Source organism: Trichechus manatus, unplaced genomic scaffold, assembly GCF_000243295.1.
Source record: "Trichechus manatus latirostris isolate Lorelei unplaced genomic scaffold, TriManLat1.0 scaffold00315, whole genome shotgun sequence".
NCBI lineage: Eukaryota > Metazoa > Chordata > Mammalia > Sirenia > Trichechidae > Trichechus > Trichechus manatus.
Window position 1 is genome coordinate 108252 of NW_004444251.1, and position 20849 is coordinate 129100.

Sequence of the window (20849 nt, forward strand, 5' to 3'; positions counted from 1 at the left end):
AGAGTGCAATTTTTCATAGTATTCTGTTAGGATTCTTTTAATTTCAGTTGGGTCTGTTGTGATATCACCTATCTCATTTCTTATACGGGTTATCTGCATCCTCTCCTGTTTTTCTTTTGTCAGTTTGGCCAACGGTTTATCAATTTTGTTGATGTTTTCAAAGAACCAGCTTTTGGTCTTGTTAACTCTTTCAATTGTTTTTCTATTCTCTATTTCATTTAATTCTGCCCTAATTCTTATTATCTCCTTTCTTCTGGCACCTGAGGGCTTCTTTTGCTGCTCTCTTTCTACTTGTTCCAGTTATAGGGTTAATGTTTTGATTATGACCCTTTCTTCTTTTTGGATGTGTGCATTTATTGCTATAAGCTAACCTCTGAGAACTGCTTTTGCTGTGTCCCAAAGGTTCTGGTGGGATGTGTTTTCATTCTCATTTGGTTCTGTGAATTTCTTTATTCCATCCTCAATTTATTCTATAACCCAGTAGTTTTTGAGCCAGGTGTTGTTCAGTTTCTATGTGTTTGATTTTTTTCCTTGCTTTTTGTGTTGTTGATTTCTACTTTTATGGCTTTATGGTCAGAAAAGATGCTTTGAAATATTTCAATGTTTTGGATTCTGTTAAGGCTTGCTTTATGGCCTAACATGTGGTCTAAACTTGCCAGCATCCATTGCCTGAGAATGGTGATGTAATCATATTTCTAGGGAAAGATTCTTTACACACACCTAAAGACCATTCACATGTGCCTCTTACTTCTAACTGCCAAAAACGCCTGCCAATATCAAACCCCTCAGAACTCTGGACAGCTGGGTAAAAACTAATGTATTTGGATTTTTAGGATAGTTTAGTTTCATCATTCCATACATCACAGTTTTTCTGTCTTCTGGGATAATAAGATTGGGGTGAGCAGTTTCAGGATCTTGTATGAAATTTACCTTCAATACGTTCACCATTCTTTGTGGGTCTAAATCTCTTGGAGGGAGACTACAATTCTCCTATGTTCATTTGTATGAAAACGTTAGTAGGGATTTTAGGCTTTCAAACCTGCCTGTAGATAACTTTCAATAAGTGTCAGTAAATCCAGGTATGTCTTCTGCACATACTCGTCTATTTCACTAAACAGATTTTTCAGTGTTGAACTATGGTCTAAAATCTGGATTTTGTTTTCAGTTAGTTTCTCTTCAATGTATTTCTTTTCAATTAGTAGTCCACCATGGATCGCTTTCTGCTCCTTTACTAAGAAATACTTAGATAGCTCAAATCCTGAATAAAATTCACTCTTTGGATTTCTTGCCATCCACCTCAATTCAAATCATTTAAAAACTTGCATATTTAGCCCCTTTTCAGTATCTTCAACTTGCTTCCTCAGAGGCTGAATGTCGCTTTTGAGTTTCCTCCAGTGACTAATTGCAGCTTGCTCAATGGGCATTAGGTGGTGATCCTGGTGGTTGGAGGGGATTCTACACTGGGGACACAGCAGCTCCAGGTCCTTTTCATAAAACAGGGCCAGCACCTGGTTGTGCTTCTCACACAGGAATTTCTATTCCTGCTGGTTCATCTTGCTCCTTGTGGAGGCAAGTAGTTTAACAATTTAGTCATGTGACTTAGTTGGGTGTTTCTCTTGAGGTTGTCATTGGGGCAGTGGTGGAGGCAGACAGGACAGGGGAAGAAGTCCTGTAGACCTTCTCAGCCCTACTGGATGCACGAGTGACAGAAGTTTCGGCCACAGTCAATGGTCACTGAGTCTCTCAGATAATCTTGGCAGATGGAGCAGCAGGCTCTGTTTGGAGGTCAGCCAGGGTTCCTGCAAAGGCCATTGTGCAGTGAGGATTTCAGTCTGAGAAAACTCTTCAGAAAGGTCTGGGATTCTGGTAGCTAGGAAAAGTGAGAAGTGATGATTTCTCAGCATACTCTGTCTTTCCTGGAAAGCCACCTGTGGGATTTTCAGGGTCTCCAGAAAACTATAACCACTTAAGCCTGTTTGTGCTTCCTTCCCTTCACCTCTAGAAGCAGTTTCCGGAAGAATTATAATTCCTAGTCAATCAGTCATGGCTTTATTTGTCACTTTCCTGCCTATGTTCAATGGCCTGCAGTTAAAGATTGTCTGTGTAGCCTTCTTAATTAGTAAAGAACCATAAATCCAAGAAGTGATGAAAATAAAGTGTAGGGATATGGTTACCAAAATTCAGACTGTAGTCAACTGTGCCGTACAATTGACCACCTTTCTGCAGCAAAAAATGTAAAGAAAAAAAAATTAAAAAGGCAATACACATTAAATAGATGGAGAGTTTATATTGATGACAAAATTTTACCTGCTTTTTTTCAGATTCGAATACAAAAATTTCCAAAACAAAAGAATAATTACGACTCCAATTGGACAGTGGATATCACATGATAAAATGTTGCATATTATTGGACTGATAATATGTTATGATTGATTATGTTAATGAATACTCTATACTAGAGAGTTATACAGTACAATATTTACATGAAAAATCCTATGATATCTAGGATTTTATTTTTTTAAAACAATGATGGTTACAGACAAGTGGGGCATACGTTGGTGGATGCATTCATGCAGTTTATTATACCATTTTCTCTACTATTTTATACATTAAACATATTCTATAATAGAAACATTTTTAAAAGGCTAACCATTGTTGTCAGTGTGTCTTGTCTCATTCCAGCCAAGCCAGCTTATCTCACTCCATTCTTGGAGCCTCATCTCTCCTTTTCCCTCCATCTCTGAGACCTCAGATCTTTTCAATCTCCTTCTCTCTTCCTACTCACAGTTGACCCAAAACTTTCCACATTCTCTTCCTACTCCAAGCCCATCTCCCACTCTGTTCCCACTCCTCTATCCCATGGACTTCTCCCAAATTGAGATAAATTGAGGTTGAGGAAAGAACAAGGTCAGTTATCAATGTTTCATCTGCTTGTTTGTTTTGTGGGTTGGATTCCAGTCCTGATCTCTTACTTCCTGTGTCTTAGTGGTCTGGGTCCTTGATTCTCTCAGCTTCCAGGGGCACACAGAACAAGGATAACTACCCTTGCCCTCCCTTTCCTTGTGGGTTGGGCAGTTTTTCTCCCATGAGGTGTGCCTTTGTAATCAACTATAAGCCCGTTGCCATCGAGTCAATTCTAACTCATAGTGACCCCACGGGATAGAGTAGAATTGCCCCATAGAGTTTCCAAGGAGCACCTGTTGGATTCGAACTGCCATCCTTTTGGTTAGCAGCCATAGCACTTAACTACTATGCCACCAGGGTTTCCAGTCAACTATGGTCAGGGCTTAATCATCACACATAGGTTTCTGGGCAGGAGCCAAACTCTTCAATATGGAGAAAAATTACTACTAACAGTGCTTACTTCACAGTTGCATAAGATGTAAATGAGAATGGACTTACATCAACTTATATCAGCATAAAGTAAGTATTCATTGTAGGTATTTGAACAATATTATCCTTTACTGATTACTGCAGAAAAAATACTAAAATAAAAGGACAAACATTTTAAAAATCCCTCATAATCCCTCCCAGATGTAATCACATACTTTTAAAATTAGAATCCCTCAACCACAATATTTAAAAATAATGACTGATAATAGAGTGGTAATTATATTGACTTATATTACTCCATAATTTTTATAGCATTCTGTATATGTACCGCGTGTGTGGGGGTGTGTATGTGTGTAAGTCTGTGGATGTATCGTATACCTGCCTTTTTTTATACTACAATACTGGGTTCAGTTTGGGTGATCCTATCCATTATCACATTTTTCTATATTGATGGGCATCGACTAGTCAATTCTTTATTGACTAGGACAGTTTTCTTAATGCATAAGGATACATTTGGGGCTACCTTCTTTCTATAAAATCTGTTTGACCTTCCATTGTGTGGAATGTAAGTAATATCTGCGTAACATGGTTTATTCAGCCAGTATTGACAATAGACATTTCCAATGTTTGTGCCTTTTTGAAATTCAAACTAGTGCTGAAAACATCTTCTTTGTGCATTTTTTTCAAATTATATGTACTTTTATAAGATTAGCAGAAGTGTAATAATAAGGACAAAAAAGATTGTTTTCAATTTTTGATGGCTATTTCAGCACTGCTTGGGGAAAAAAAGGTGCCTACTTCCCATGCCTACAATGTTAGGATACTTCACCCCTCATTCTTAACCATGAGTGTTATAAACCTTTCCAATCTGACAAATAAGATTGTCCTAGTCATCTAGTGCTGCTACAACAGAGATACCACAAGTGGATGGCTTTAACAAAGAGAAGTTTATTCTCTCACAGTCCAGTAGGCTACAAGTCCAAATTCAGGGCATCAGCTCCAGGAGAAGGTTTTCTCTCTCTGTCAGCTCTGGAGGAAGTTCTTTGTGATGCATCAGTCTTCTGTTGGTCTGGGAGCTCCTCTGTGCAGGAACCTCAGGTCCAAAGGATGCGCTCTGCTCCCGGCACTGCTTTTCTTGGTGGTATGAGGTTCCCATATGTCTCTGCTCATTTCTCTCTTTTATATCCCAAAAGAGATTAGCTTAAGACACTATCTGATCTTGTAGACATCATCAGTATAACCTCATCATAGTGATAGAGTTTACAACACATAAAGGAGATCACATATAATCTCGTCATAGTGATAGAGTTTACAATACATAAGGAAATAACATCAGATTATACAATTATACAATACTGGGAATCATGACCTAGCCAAGTTGACAGATTTTTTGGGGGACACAATTCAATCCATGACAATGATAAACAAAAAAAGGCACTCATAAAAAATTTGCCGTTCTATGATTATTAATAAGCTCTGCATCTTTCTGTTACATGCTTCTAGGTCCATTTTCTACATTGGGGTGAGTTAAAATTGTGTTTGTTCTAACTTGTAGGTATTTTTGTTGAGGGATAATGGCATTTTAATAGTTAAGACTGAAAGTATTTTTCCTTGTTTTATTTACACTCAACTTGTACTTTTAAATTTTACTTATCTCCTAGGTCTCAAGTTATTAATATATAGGCCTTCACCATATTCAGCAGTAGAGACACAAAGATGAAAAAAATCAAATCAAATTTGATATATTGTGAATTCTGTGGCATAAAAAATACTGTCTTTTAAGCCTCAAAATTGATGGAGGCTTTCCTTAAGTTTTACTCTATTCTCACATTAAGAGTAAAGTTTAGATTGAGATTGTCCTTATGTATCTGATTCTAACAGGGATGTTGTCTTAGTCGTCTAGTGCTGTTATAACAGAAATACCACAAGTGGATCGCTTTAACAAAGAATTTATTTCTTCACAGTAAAGTAGGCTAAAGGTCCAAATTCAGGGCATCACCTCCAGGGGAAGGCTTTCTGTCTCTGTCGGCCTTCTCATCAATGTTCCCCCAGACTAGGAGCTTCTCCGCGCAGGGACCCCTTGTCCAAAGGACACACTGTGCTCCTGACACTGCTTTCCTGGTGGTATGAGGTCCCCCTGTGTCTCTGCTCACTTCTCTCTTTTATATCTCAAGAGATTGCCTCAGGGCACAATCCAATCTTGTAGACTGAGTCCTGCTTTACTAACACAACTGCCACTGATGTAGGAAAATCACACAATACCAGGAATCATGGCCCAGCCAAACTGATACACAATTTTTTTGCGGGGCATAATTCAATCCATGACAGATGTAAAGTAAATTTCTCAAAGCTACATAGATAGGTGACCAAGGCAATGTTCTAATTTGGGGGTCACGTATCTGCCCCAGAGCCAGTGCCCTTTTCATAGCCTCAGCAGGGTTGACTGGGAAGTGGATGGGATGGGGAGCTTGTGATAGTGAGTGGGAGGAGTACACTGGCCACAGTAATAAAGGCGTGAGAACAAAAGATTGGGGATAGAATATAATCTGTGTTTCACTAGAATGTAGTGGTTGGTAGGAGCATCAACTAATAAATCCAGAGTTTCTTTTAAAGAAAGCATATCTTCTTACCCACAGGAACTAACACTTTAAGGCATGAGGCTCTGAGGTCAGCCATGTCTATGTGCTTAACCCCCAATACAAACCCTGAACATCAAAGCATGTTTCTATGTGCATGTTGCCACACATCATTGTTGGGAGATCAAGTGCTCTCCATATAATTCCACTGGAAGAGGAAATTCAGACCCTTGCACCTGGTCTCTCCTGTCCTGTGTGCCTTTTCCCAGGTTGATTTTAATCTGTATCCATTGTGTGAATAAACCAGAGTGAGTACATGAGCTTTGTTGAGCTCTGTGAGTCCTGCTGGCCAATCACTGGACTTCAGGGTGTTCTGGGGCTTGACAGAGTCCCCTCTCTACATCTCTTCCCAATTTTTCCAAACATGACCTTTGCAAGAAACTCAATAAATAGGTAAATTTATAGGATTTGAAGATAAAGGAAACTGGTAAATGTGATAAGATACATTTATTGGCAGAAAACAAATCGATAAGAAAAAGTGGTAATTCTGAATTCCTTTTGGGTTTGAAAAAGCATTTTGGAATTGATTCCCAGATGATCCCTGTGAAATAGGCATTACAAATACTATATTTAGCTTTTGAAACAAATGGAACAAAAATAACTTTCTTCTGAATATAGAAAAAAACACCATAAATCTTAAAATCATATTATCCCAAAATGTAAACAAGACTATACAGTAACCTAAAAACTTTCCATGAATACAGAAAGAAAACACAAAGAGAAAAGAATAGTTTTCTAGGTCATTCACCATTCATCTGTGACTTTACAGTTTGCAAGTGAGTTTGAAATAGGTCCAGTAGAGAAATAAGGCCTCAGTTTTTCTGTGAACGTATCAGTGAATGTATAAATAAGAGATCTAATATTCATATTATAGAACGAAACCTCTCCCAACTCATAATCCAGGAAAATACCAATCTGCATGAGGTTTACTGTATCATATGTACCACATGTATTAGTCCACTGCTGAATTTGCCAGCATCCATCCTTTGATGATGCTGACATAGTTGCATTTCGGGGTAAAGATTCTTTACACACGCCTACAGCCCATTCACCTGTGCCTCTTACTTCAACCTGCCAGAAATGTCTGCCGACATCAAATCCTTCAGCACTCAGGATAGCTGGATAAAAAGTAAATCTCTTGGGACCGTAGGGCAAATTTAATTTCATCTTTCCATATTTCACGCTTTTTCTGTCTTCTGATATGATGAGATTGGGGTGGGCAGTTTCAAGATCAAGTGTCAAATCTGCCTTAAATATGTTCATCATCTTTTGCAGGCCAAATGGTTGTGGAGGGAGACACAAACTCTTTTCCTTTAACTCATATGAAAACACTGCTGGTGTCTTTAGGTCCTCACACCTGTTGTGGATACTGTTCATATTTGTCAGTAACTCTGGGTCTGCCTGCACACACTTTTCTGTTATTTCACTTAGCAGATTTTTTAGAGTGGAAATATGGTCTGAGAGTAAGGTTTTGTTTTCAATGAGTTTGTCAGTAACTTCCTTCTCTTCTATCAGTAATTCCAAAAAAATGGCATCTTGCTCCTTACCCAGTAACTGCTTAAGTTGTTTAAATTCAAAGTTTAATTTCTTTTTCTGATTTTCCACCTTGCTTCACAACTTAAATGACTTTGAAGCCTGCATTTCTGATTGCTTTTCAGCATCTTCAACTTGCTTCCTCAGGGGCTCAATGCAGCTTTTGAGCTTCTTCCTGTGACTAGTTGCAGCTTGGTCAATGGGGATGAGGTGGTGATCCTGGTGGTTGGAGGAGATTCTGCACTGGGGACACAGCAGCTCCAGGTCCTTCTCACAGAACAGGGCCAAAACCTGGTTGTGTTTCTCACACAGGGGTTTCTCTTCCTTTGGGATCCTCTTGGTCCTTGTGGTGAGAAGTTGCTTAACAATATCAATCATGTGACATAGTTGAGGGTTCCTCCTGAAATTCCTGTCCAGGCAGTGGTGAAGGCAGATGGGACAGGGGAAGATGTCCGGTAGACCTTCCCAGCACTGGTAGATGCAATGGCGACAGAAGTTGTGGCCACAGTCAATGGTCACTGGGTCTTTCAGGTAATCCAGGCAGATGGGACAGCCAGCCTCTGCTTGGAGGTCGTCCAGGGAGGCTGCAAAGGCCATTGTGTTGCCAGGGTTTCAGCCTGAGGAATGCCTTTGTAGATGGCCAGTTTATCCAGGAGCTAGGAAAAATGAGAAGTGGAGAGTCGTCAGTCTTCACTCTCCTTCCTGAAGTCAGTTTAGAGGAAGTTACTGCCCCGTCCAGAGAGTTTCTGCATCTTTCCACAGTTCCAGAGAAAGCTTCTAAGAAAATAAACAGTGACTGTCTTAGTCTGGGTTCTCTAGAGAAGCAAAACCAGTAGAGTGTCTAAATATCGATACAAAGAGATTCGTGTCTGTGTGGTTGTAGAGGCTGTGTTTCAAGTCCGTGGTCAGGCTGAAGCCTTCTCCTGATTCAAATAGCCATAGTGGCTGTCGAATCCAAGATTGGCAGATCAGAAATCAGGGCTCTTCTCACAGGCTGTGAAGACAGACGAATCCCAAGATTAGCAGGCAAAACGGCAAGTAAGCTGCTAGCTCAAGACCCAAGAACCAGAGGTCAGTGGAATAGGAGCTACCTGCAGGAACCAGAGGGAGCAAAAGCCAGGGGACCTTGACAGACAGTCCACTTATATTGGATGGAGGGCACACTCCCAAGGAAACTCCCTTTCCACTGATTGGCTGCTGACAGCAGATCCCATCAAGGAGGTGATCACATTATACTAGATCTCATCATGGAGGTGATTACATACTACATGACTGTCAAACTCCACCATAACTGCTAAACCACTGAGAATCATGGCCCAGTCAAGTTGCCATACAACCTTAACCATCACAGCAACCCAGCCAGTTACTGATGTTCTTTTGACCTTCTTCTGTTGTACTCAATGGTCCATCCTATTGAAGGTCAGCACTGGTGTCCTCTTGGTCCAGAAAGAATTACAATTCCAAGTCACCGTATCTTTTCTGTGGACTAGAAGATATTGACATTTTAAAAGAAGCTTAATCTAGCTTTTATCCCTCCTTCCTTATATGAAGTGTACCTCAGGTTGAACAAATATTATATTAGGAGAATATTTAATGAGTTAGAAATAAGCACTATGATAATTTTTCAATAGGCTAGGCAGTTATCACCAGTGACTACTAAAATCACAAAGGAAAGAGAAACAGATAATCTATTCTTTATGATGGGAACCATCAACACTCTCTGTAAACTAATTTTGCTTAAAAAGAAAAAAAAAATCTCAAATCTGATCAAGAATCTAACTCCCACTACCTATTAAAGGAAATACAGGACAGATGTTAGGACAAATTGATTTTGCAATTAATAAAATCCAGAGTGTGATATGTTTACCAGAAAATCAGCCAAGTTTGTCAACATTAAACAGTGAGAGAGAGCGAGAAAGAAGGTAGAGTTAGAATTTATGGATTAAAGTAAATTTAAAAGACACACCAACAAATTATAATGTACTGACTTAATTTAGTTTCAGGTTCAAGCACACGATCTCAAAAGAAATTGTAATGCAGTTTAGGAAATTGTATACCCCATGAGAATAAAATATTATTGCTAATTAATTTAAGATTTGATAATGATGTTACAGTTATTTTAATTAAATAAGTATCTCTTAGGAGAAGACAATATTTCCAGATAAAATCTAAGTGTTTCCTTCTAATTCATGGCAAGAAGTCTGTGGTGTTATATATAAAAAATATTGCCAATGAGGTTATGATTACAAAAGTTGATTGATAAATTCACTAGCTCTTTATAATATTCTCCCTACTATTGGACACTAGAACTACTGTATAAATAAAACGATCTTTTTTTCTCAAAAGACTAACTTTTTGAAACTTGTTTCATTGTGTCCTTACTACATTCCAGCCAAGCCAGCTTCTCTCTGACTCCCTTCTTTGAGCCCCATCTCTTTTTTCTCACCATCTCGAAGTTCTCAGGTTTCTTCAGTCTTCTTCCTTCCTCCCCTCACAGTTGACACAAATCTGCCATATTCTCTTTCCACTGCAGCTCCATCTCCCTGCTTGTCTCCACTCCAAACACTACAAAAAATCCCAAGTTGTGATAAATTGAGATTGTGGAAATTGCAAGGGCAGGCATTAGGGTTCCATTTGCTTGGAATTATGTGGTTTGGACTCCAGGACTGATCTCATATACCTGTGTCATTGTGGCCTGGTTCCTTGATTTCTCAACTTTTCAGGTATCAGGTTTTAGTTTGGTTGTGAACCTAAATACGAATAGAAACCTACTGTAACATTTTGGTTTAAAACAGAAGGAATTTGGTATGGCATAGAATGCAAGAATTCCAAAGAAGCACTTGTATTTTTCATTCTTGTTTAGGTTATTTAATTTTAGATTTACTGATTATTCTCAAAACAGCCCAAAATTTGATTAATATATTGGACGACATCATTTTGAGGTCTCTGGAACTCTAGATCCTGTGATTGTCACCAAAACAAATTCCATATAGATGATTGCAGTGTAAAAAGTCAACTGTGTATGTAAATATTTGTACATAAGAATGTATCAAATATTATTTAATGAGTCCTCAATTAAGTAATCACACACATATTTAAAATTTTATCTGGAGCTCATTATTTAAAATGAAAATGGAGCAGACAGGATCTTGGTGCCTGGCACTTAACAGGTCCTCACAGGAGCACCTTCACTTTTCCACGTCCCCCACACATCTGATCCAGACAGACCACGATCTCGGGGTCATGTCCACAAGCCTAGCTGCAGCAACCGCACTTTGACTGCTTTCTCCTCATTATCAGCCTAAACTATCCACTTTGCCACCCAGAGGGTCGTTTCAAACACCATCTAATGAACAGTTCATCTCTTCAGTGAAACCTCTCAGCCCACTCTGAGGAATGAAGGAATTAGCCCATTCCTTCATTATCCACCATCACTTACTGTGGTAAAGCTCTCCCGATGGCTTACTCCATTCCAGCCCTGGTCGCCCCTGTTCTGGCCCTGCCTGATGCTCAGGCCCCACCTCAGAGTCCCTCCTCACAAATACTCTGTTCTGGTCTTAGCTCTGTGCAGGGTGAGCTGCCCTTTCATCCCTGTGGAGTGGTTGGCTTCCAGGATTATCCATCCGGAACTGAGTGCTCCTTTTTTCAATGTAGAGCAGACAGGTCTTCCTTGCTCCAAATAGCACATGCAACACTGCACAAATTCTGGGTCACTGCTATGGTCGGAAACTGCACAGATTCATCTCATAAGCCTGAGGAGAAAGTCCTTTGCTTTGTTGTATTGGACAGAATTCAGATAGGATCAGCAGTAGGGCAATGATAGGCCTCTGATGGTACTTCCTGTCTTCCTCTCTGATTGTATCTTCTGGACCAGGAATGTGGAAGATGGGACTCATTGTCCCCTGCTTTCTAATATAATCAGTGATTTGCTTTCTGTTTCAATTGAAAAATCTTCATTTAAAATTTTTCTAAAAATAATATTTTACTATGTTTAAGGTGAAAGTTTACACAGCAAATTAGATTTCCGTTTAATAACTCTACATAAATTATTCGGTGATATTGGTTACATTTTTTCACAATGTGTCATCATTCTCATTCATTCCATTCTGGTCGTACCATTTTCAGGGCTCTAGCTTCCCTGCCTCCTTACAGTCTCATCTTTGCTTTAGAGTAATTGTTGACCTTTTGGTGAAAAATCTTCATTTTTATTGAGTGTGCAGATGAGTGACTTTGCTGATTAGCCTTGCCCTGTTCCTTTTCAGCCTGCTTTAATCCCATCTACCCTTTAAGGTAGAATTTACAAGAGCCAGGGCTTGGTTTGTTTTATGTATTCACCAACTCATTCAGGTAGATTTCAAGTAGCAGACAAGTTTGAAGTCGCAACTTCTCCCCTGATTTTGTGCTCATTCTGGAGATGGGGGCTTATGTAGGAGTACTGGAAAAAGGGGGAAGGAGTATGACTGGGAAGCACTGAGGAAAGTATAGGAGCAGGCTTCCCTAGGCTGAACGTATCAGAACTTTTTCTTTTGGAAGCCGGAACATGTAGTTTAAATAAGTGCCCTCCCTGGTGATTCTGATATATTGTGAGTTCCTCGGTAATCTCATCCACAGCACATGGTTTTAGATGCTTTCAAAGTGTTGACAATCCAGAATCTCCATCTTCTGATTGCTCTCTCAGGATCATTACATTTATGCATGCAAACTCTACTTGACATTCCATTCATTGACAGCTCATTCATTCATACATTTATTCTTCAAATTTATTGAGTGCTCACTATCTATGGTCTTTAAGTAGAAGCCTAGACACAAGTCTAGATACACATTCACATCCATCAGAGAGCTACAGGGCAGAGGTCAGAGAGATAAGCAACAGAATGAAGGTTTCAGCCTTCTCTTCATGTGGATGGCCACCTACTCAGAGACGAGTAGGAGGATTTCCCTTTAATCAGGAACACAAATGCATAAATTCCAGAACTATCTGCTATAAATTTTTAAAAAGTAAAATGATATATTCTATCAGATTTTTTTTTTAAAAAAACGCACACAGTAGAGTGATTACAAGTACTTACCCTCCTTTATGGAAACCCTGGTGATGTAGTGGATAAGACCTATGGCTGCTAACTAAAAGGTAGGGTGGCGTGGGCCAAGACACACTTTTTGTTATAAGCCTTGTAGTGTTATTGGTTTTAAAAATAAATGTATATGTATTATTTTGATAAAAATTAATTTACAACAATGAATATAGAAGCAATGGGCAATGTGCAAAGCATTCAACTATTGACCTAATAGTGTGGGAGCTGGTAAGAATATCATTACTTCGTCTTAGGATGTAAAAACACATTGCCATTATTTTCCGTTATATCCCTGAAGAGTAGTTATTTCAATGCCATTTTATTGACAGTTTCCAACAGGGAAGAACAAAAATCAAAAACTCCCTTTTTTATGCTTATAAGTAGTAAAGACAGAGTTCTGAACTATCCCCACTGGTTGAGTTATACAGTACATAGCTTCTCTCCTAAATAAGAGTAAGAAAATAAAACGCACAAGTTTTTCAAATAGTTCATCATTCATAATCTATCACTGTGTAGATTTTAAGAGATTATAAACAACATCCAAAAACACCCAAATCAGACCCGCTGCTGCTCTCCAGTGTATTCCGACTCATAGCGACCCAGAGAACAGAGTAGAACTGTCCCATAGGGTTTCCAAAGAGTGGCTGGTGGATTCAAACTGCCGACCTTTTTGGTTAGCAGCTGAGCTCTTAACCACTTTCCTACCAGGGCCCCAAATCACACCCAGTATGAAAATACGGCCTAAGTATTTTGGTAAAAATATCAGTTGAAGAATAGATATGAGACCTGACATTCAAATTATAATATCAATCCTCACCCATTCCATAGTTCAAAAACATATCAATCATATTGGATTTACTTTATCCAAAGAGAAAAGTAACTACTGCAGCAAAGCTAACACAATTATCTCATGAATTCTTCACCGTTAATCCTATCATGATGGTGTCTTCCTCCATTTCCTAGGAAGAGAATTTTTATAAACTCTAATATCCCACATATCTTGTCCCCTAATTCTACCTCCCAGTAATGACAGCCTGACAAAATCTTTTTTTGGATTGTGAGGATAGTTTTGTGTGTGTCTTTCCAAATCTCATGTCTTTTCTCTGTCTATTGTTAATAACATTAGGATGTTATGTTTCAGAATCTAGAATCAGATATAACTTAAATGAATTGCTAATATTTGCAGTTTATAATACCGTGGAAGAAGTTTGTAAAAATCATTACTTAATTAAAAGGAAAAAGCTGCTGGTGTTTTAATGTTTTAATGCCTGTTGTGGATATTTAATATCATTTAGTAATTGTCTATGTGACTGAACAGTTCTCTCTGCTGTCTCACTGAGGCTCTGGGGGTGTCAATGATGCATGGAAATCTTGTTCTGTATTCATTTAATTTGTGTCCAATATCCAATCATTTACCCTTTAAGGCTTTTAGAATTATATCGTTTCTTTTTCTGACAAAGCAGAGTTTAACTTCTCCCGCTAATATTCTACCATCTTCTTTAGCTTTAATAAATGCATTTTTACTTTGCACGACTATTCCTGTTTTGTTGTTTTAACCAGTTTCTACTTGCTCCCTGTGCCCTGAGGCAGCCTGCCTTATAGGATATAGATGAGCAAGTGGGAGAACTAGCGCTGCAGACACAAAACCTCTAGGTCTTTTTCACAGAAAAGGGTCGGAACCTGATCGTCTCTCTCACGCGCAAGGTTCTCTGCCTGATTTTCCTCTTGCTATTCCGATCTGGAGTTGCTGGGCCAATTCAGTGAAGTGAACCCTCTGGGTAATGTTCCTAAAGCCACCCTCTATAGCCACTTGAGCAGAAAGACCAGAGAAAGAAGGTATTTAGCTTCTTCGGGGCCGGAGAATGCAAAAGTGACAGCAGTTGTGCCCCCAATAAAAGGTAAATGGGTCTCTTGGGAAACAGAGCCCAGGCAGCCACGGTCTCAGCGTTGAGGTGTCACAGCAGCCCAACATCCTGAGCATGGAACGCTTGCCAGCCCCCTAACGCTGCCTTCTGCACGCAGGTTCTCTACGCCGTGGCCCTGGAAGGAAAGGACCGTTCCTCCGCCAGCACCAAACGCTCATCTACTCCCTCGAGCCCGCCGCGCTGCCTGTACGCTTCTAAATGACGTTCACACTCCCCAGGCCCAACCGGAAGTAGACGGCCGGAAGTTCCCGTATACTGACGCCAATCAGGGCGCGCGAGGCGCCGCGTGCGGATCGATTGGAAGGCTACCGGACTCAAAACCTTGGGTAGGAGGACGAGCAGCGTCTGAAACAGCGGTTCTTTCCCGTGGACAATATTTCATCCTTAAGAACCCGAGGTTGGTTGGTTGTTTCCTGCCACTGTCTCCAACGCGTTAGGACCGAGGCGCCTTCTGCCACCTGCCAGCCTACCACAGATTCTCGCCCCCACGTTGAGCTCCCACCCCTCCTGACCCCGCTCAGTGGTTTCCTTCAGTCTCTTGTGTTCTTTTCGCGCCTCACAATTATCCCAAACTGAGGGAGCACTAGGTTGAAGAAGCTCTCTGACATTGCAGAGCTGAGATTCTGGACAGCATCATGTAAAACGTGGCTAACCTAGATAAGGTAATTGAACTTCTCAGACTGTCAGGGATACCAGGAAACAATAATGATACTCTTCATCACTTGTATTCTTCTAACTTGTGAACATTTTACAAAAACGTAATTATACCGTCAGACATTGTAAAAATGGCGTGGCAGCAGCCTCTGATGTTTTCTAACTTCACAAGGGGGAAGAAGAATCAAGATTAACAGTCCAAGGTTGATTCCTATGAGGTGGAGGTCAGGCATGCCTACACCCTCCAACGTTTTTACCAATTCTGACACCAACCTTCCTTCCCACAGCACTCTCTACTTCTCTGCTGGGTTCAATAATTCGTTGCAGTGGCCACACACAACTCACAGACAATATTTACCATTATAGGTTTTTTAGGGAAGTAACAGTTTACGATTCAGGTTCAGGAATGCTGAGGATACAGTTCTTCAATTAGGACAGCTTCTTCTCAGCCATGTCAGAAAGCACACGTCTCTCTGGCCTCTTGGCCCCTTGGCCCAGCCTCTGCCTGGCTCAGGCAAGTGTTAAAAAGCTCCTTTAGCTCTGTTGATAAGTGTTCGAATGCACCCTACTTAGCTTTCTCTCTCCATGGGCTGGGAAGCCCACCTCGCCATCTCCTCCTGGTTTCCTGGTTCTGCTGCCTCTCTGTTGCCATTTACTTGTTGCTGCTTCTCGCTGTCTCCACTGTTACAGCTCTCCCCCTCTGTCCTCGTTCTGCTGCCTCTCTCTGTCTTCCGTGTTACAGCTCCTCCCTCCTTGTCTCTGTGTCTCCCTTTAAGCCTTCTGGGATGGCAAAATAGATGAAACCCCTGGTTAGGGTTTCATACGCCTTATTTTCATGGTACCACCCCCCACAAGTGTGCCATGCACCTTATTTACGTTATTAGCAAGCTATCAAATCCCCTTGGTGGGCCACAAGCACCTCATTTGCATAGCCATACCCAATCATTTGGTAGACTATGGCTAGAAGAACAATATTAAGTAATTCACTACACTGCAGACCACTCCCTGGCTCTTCTAGCCATTGGCCTTTTCATATCTGAAGGACTAGCTTCCTCCTCCCAATCATTTTACCAGTCCAAAAAAGTCATTAATAATTATTTCTTCAGCAGGACGAAGAGTCCTAAGGATGAGATTAGTCAGGTACCAGCCGTTCAGGTCTGCTGAAGGTATCCATCTGATCTGGTCAGGTTCTCCAGAAGTTTGTCTCATCTTCACCTTTTCTGACCTCTGATAAAATTTAACTGTGAGAGTATTACTTTGCTCTGAGCCTCATGATGTGTCAGCACAGCAAAACCTTTAAGGGACTTTAGGTTCTGCCATTATATTCCAGTCCAGCAATGCCTCTCCCTTAGTCCACTCTTTCACGGTTAACAGCTTCTACAATTACAGTTTTTACAGTCATAATTAACCCTGTTAACAGTCAACACTGACAACCAAATCATATAATCCTATCAACATCTTCTCCCCACCCTCTCTTCCCCAGACCCATCAGGAAAAGAGGAAACTATTCAGTGGGGATCCTCCCTTGTCCCCCTCATTTTGAGGGTAAGCACACTCATAGAAGTGTGTAAGCCAGCCACTTCAGGTCTTTATCTCCCCCCATTTTAGATAGCCAATGTTTAAATTGTCAGTCCCTATCAAACCAGTACTCTGAGGATACAAGCTTGTTCTTGCACTAAGAATTTTCTGCTCCATTTGAAACTTTGAGCATCTGCATCCATTGGAAAAGTTAAGTCCAGAGAAAACTATCAAATTGCAGCAATTTACACCAACTCATGCTGTCAAACATCTTTCTCTTCATTCGACTGGGTTCTGGTCAGCTCCTCCCTAGCCATCCAAGCTAGGTCAGGGGTCACTACCCATAGATGCAGACATCCACACAACTCCCTGAACTTCAGACCAGCCTTTCTCTCTCTAGCTCATCCCTAGCCTCCGTGGACTAGGTCAAAGGGTGTCAATGGAACGTGTCCAAACTCAGCCTGTTTCTTCATTGCTGCATCTCCCCCACTTCCACTCATTGAGTAGACCCAGGTGTTCACCACAGCTGAGCATACTAGGATGTCTATTCACCAGCTCCCTTTAACTTCCAGTTCTAGATGGGAGTTTTTCTCATGGGCACTGACTTTTACTGCCATGATGCATCCAAAGGCAAACCACTTGCTTGAAATTCAAAAAGCAAAACAGTCATTTTTTTTCCTTGTAGGTCCTTCCTTCAAATACAGATCTCCAGTTCCCTCAGCAGCTCTAGGTTTAACTGAAGGTCTTTTCAAAGGCAAATTTCCTGACTCCAGGTTAGTGTGGGGCTCAGACATACACAGCTGCTGCATTGAAATGAACAGCTTGAGTTTCTTTCAGGCAAATCCTAGTTCCCCTTTTAGCATATCCAGTCAAGTATTGGTTGCAGCTGGAGTTACATGCTGTCTGTAATATATAATAACCAATATTCACTTCTATCATACATTTGCACCACTCTTCTGTCGATCTGTCATACTATACTGGCTTGTGTGTTGCTGTGTTGCTGGAAGCTATGTCACTGGTATTTCAAATACCAGAAGGGTCACCCATGCTGGACAAGATTCAGCGAAGCTTCTAGACCAACACAGACTAGGAAGAAGGATCTGGCAGTCTACTTCTAAAAAGTCTGCCAGTGAAAACCTTATGAATAGCAGTGGAACATTGTCTGATATATTGCCGAAAAATGAGCCCCTCAGGTTGGAAGCACTCAATGAGAAGAAACAGCTGCAAACATCCATTAATAATTGGAAAGTGGAAGGTACGAAGTATGAATCTAGGAAAATTGGAAATCATCAAAAATGAAATGGAATTCATAAAGATTGATATCCTAGGCATTGGTGAGCTGAAATGGACTGCTTTGGGCCATTTTGAATCAGACAATTATATGGCCTACTATGCAGAGAACGACAAATTGAAGAGGAATGGGGTCACATTCATTGTCAAAAAGAACATTTCAAGATCTATCCTGAAGTACAACACCATCAGTGATAGGATAATATCCATATGCCTACAAAGAAGACAATACAACTATTGTTCAAAATTACACATCAACCACTAGGCCAAAGATGAAGAAATTGAAGATGTTTTCCAACTTCTGTAGTCTGAGATTGATCAAACATGCAGTCAAGTTGCAATGATAATTACTGGTGATTGGAATGCCAGAGCTGGAAACGAAGAAGGGTTAGTAGTTGGAAAATATGGCCCTGGTGATAGAGATGATGCCAGAGATTGCGTGATAGAATTTTGCAAGACCAACGACTTCTTCATTGCAAATACCTCTTTTCAACAACATAAATGGTGACTATGCATGTGGACCTTGCCAGATGGAATACACAGGAATCAGATGGACTAGATATGTAGACAGAGATGATGAAGAAGCTCAATATCATCAGTGAGAACAAGGCCAGGGGTCGACCGTGAAACAGACCATCAATTACTCATATGCAAGTTCAAGTTGAAGCTGAAGAAAATTAGAGCAAGTTCATGAGAGTCAAAATATGACCTTGAGTACATCCCACCTGAATTTAGAGACCACTTCAAGAATAGATTTAATGCATTGAACCCTAATGACCAAAGACCAGAGGAGTTGTGGAATGACATCAAGGACATAATACATGAATAAAGCAAGAGGTCATTAAAAAGATGTCACTTTGAGGATTAAGGTGCGCCTGGCCCATGCCATGGTATTTTCAATTGCCTGGTACACATGTGAAAGCTGGACAAAGAATAAGGAAGAAAAAGAAGAATTGATGCCTTTGAATTATGGTGTTGGTGAAGAATATTGAATATACCATGGACTGCCAGAAGAACGAACAAATCTGTCTTGGAAGAAGTACAGCCAGAAGGCTCCTTAGAAGTGAGGATGGTGAGACTTCATCTCCCATATTTTGGACATGTTATCAGGAGGGTCTAGTCCCTGGAAAAGGACCTCATGCTTAGTAGAGGGTCAGCAAAAAGAGGAAGATCCTCAACGAGATAGATTGACACAGTGCCTGCAACAATAAACTCAAAGCAATAATTGTGAGGATGGTGCAGGACCATGCAATGTTGGGTTATGTTGTACATAGGGTCACTATGCATCAGAACCTACTCGATGGCACCTTACAACAGGAAGCACATGCAGCCATGTAAATACAAGACTGAACCAGGGGCATAATGCTTATTCATATAAACTGTAGGAGTTCAATTAGGGGGTCCTGCTTCAATCTTGGTTGTGGCATTCCCCATCCTACTGAGAAACTTGCAAATATAAAAGACCTAAATGCACAATGCAGACCTTATGGAGCACCAGAAAGAAAAAGGATTTCAGTAAAATGAACTGGCCACTAAATGGCATTTCCACCAAACTTAATTTGGCAATGAACCCAGCAGGACACTCAGGAGATGAGCAGAAAATGAAAGTATAGTGAAAAGACAGACAGTAAATCTCCCAAAGACAACACAGTGGAGGCTCGAGTTTCCAGAGGGTGTGCCTACAGTGGTCTTTGATATTTTGAGGAGAAGGTCTGAGCACAAAGGGCTTGTGCTTGGTACCTAAGCTTCTGTGCCCCAAGAAATTGGGAATGCAGAAGGAAATGCTCCTTTGAATCAAGCCAGCTATACCAAAGAATGTTGTAGAGTAACAACCTGGACTCTGTTTAAAATAAAATTAAGAGATTTGTTGAAAGTTATGAGATAGCTTGAGCTGGGAAGAGACTGAATTCCATAGAGTGAAAGCCAGCATTTTACAATGGTGAAGTTGCATGGACATTTTTATGAGGAGAGAACAAATAACTTGATGTACACTTCTCGATTGGTAGTTAAAAACTTAGATCGTCATAAGGTGGGAAGTACACTATTTAATTGGCAGTTAAAATTTAGATCATCATAAGGCAGGACTTCCTGTAGCAGAAGCTTGTAAGGTGGGACTTCCTGTAGTGGTAGCTTGTGAGGCTATTGGCTTAAAGTACATACGTATCTTTCTTAGATTGGTTACAAGGGTAACCAATTTCAAGGGTAGCTGACAAGAGGGTGAGTCACCATGTAGTTATGTCATAATCAGCAGACATTCTTTCCTTAGAAACAGCCTGCTCCAGCAGAATATTTTCCTATGGGTATTTGCATGGGCGATTTACGTAAGAGACAGCATCAAGGTCTCCTCTTAGAGACAGTGTTTTTACATCTTTAAATTTATCACAGAGGAAAACATTTCCTTAGATACATGATTAAGTCTGCACATAAAATGGCTGTTGCTAGGGTGAAAACAGAGCTAACAAAAGGGAGTTGAACACAGACCTCAAGTCAGCCATTTCAGATTTTACCAGACACCTCAATTTTAAATTCCCTTACACAACTCTTTTCATTCATATTAAGGTAATATGGATTTAGTCTTTCTCCAAAATATTCTGGTTCAACAAAACTATCAACCCGTTTCAAGTAGATGTGAGTCTAGATCTTGACATAGTACATCATCAGCTTATTATGCCTGCGAATAGAAAAAATGTGCCATATGAAAAAAAAAAGTTATATATAGTCCGTGGCGATTTTATCACTGCCCTGTTGTTCTAAGAGATTGAATTCTGGCAGCATTACTAGGAGGCAGAAGTGGGAAACAAGTCTAAATGGACATTGGGGCTTGGACAAGAGTGTCTTCCTGGAAAATGGTGGAATCAGCCATTAGTTCAGAGTAGATTCTAGGCAAC

General features: G+C 40.4%; 1 protein-coding gene and 1 pseudogene across 1 annotated transcript; both read right to left on the reverse strand.

Moving 5' to 3' along the window:
• Positions 1-638: 638 nt before the first annotated feature.
• LOC111819220 (putative tripartite motif-containing protein 75) lies at positions 639-1812 on the reverse strand (annotated as a pseudogene).
• A 4901-nt stretch (positions 1813-6713) lies between these two features.
• LOC101340272 (tripartite motif-containing protein 60-like) lies at positions 6714-8099 on the reverse strand. The gene is given in 1 exon segment (XM_004390645.2): positions 6714-8099. A coding segment is annotated over 1 exon segment (1386 nt).
• Positions 8100-20849: the final 12750 nt, after the last annotated feature.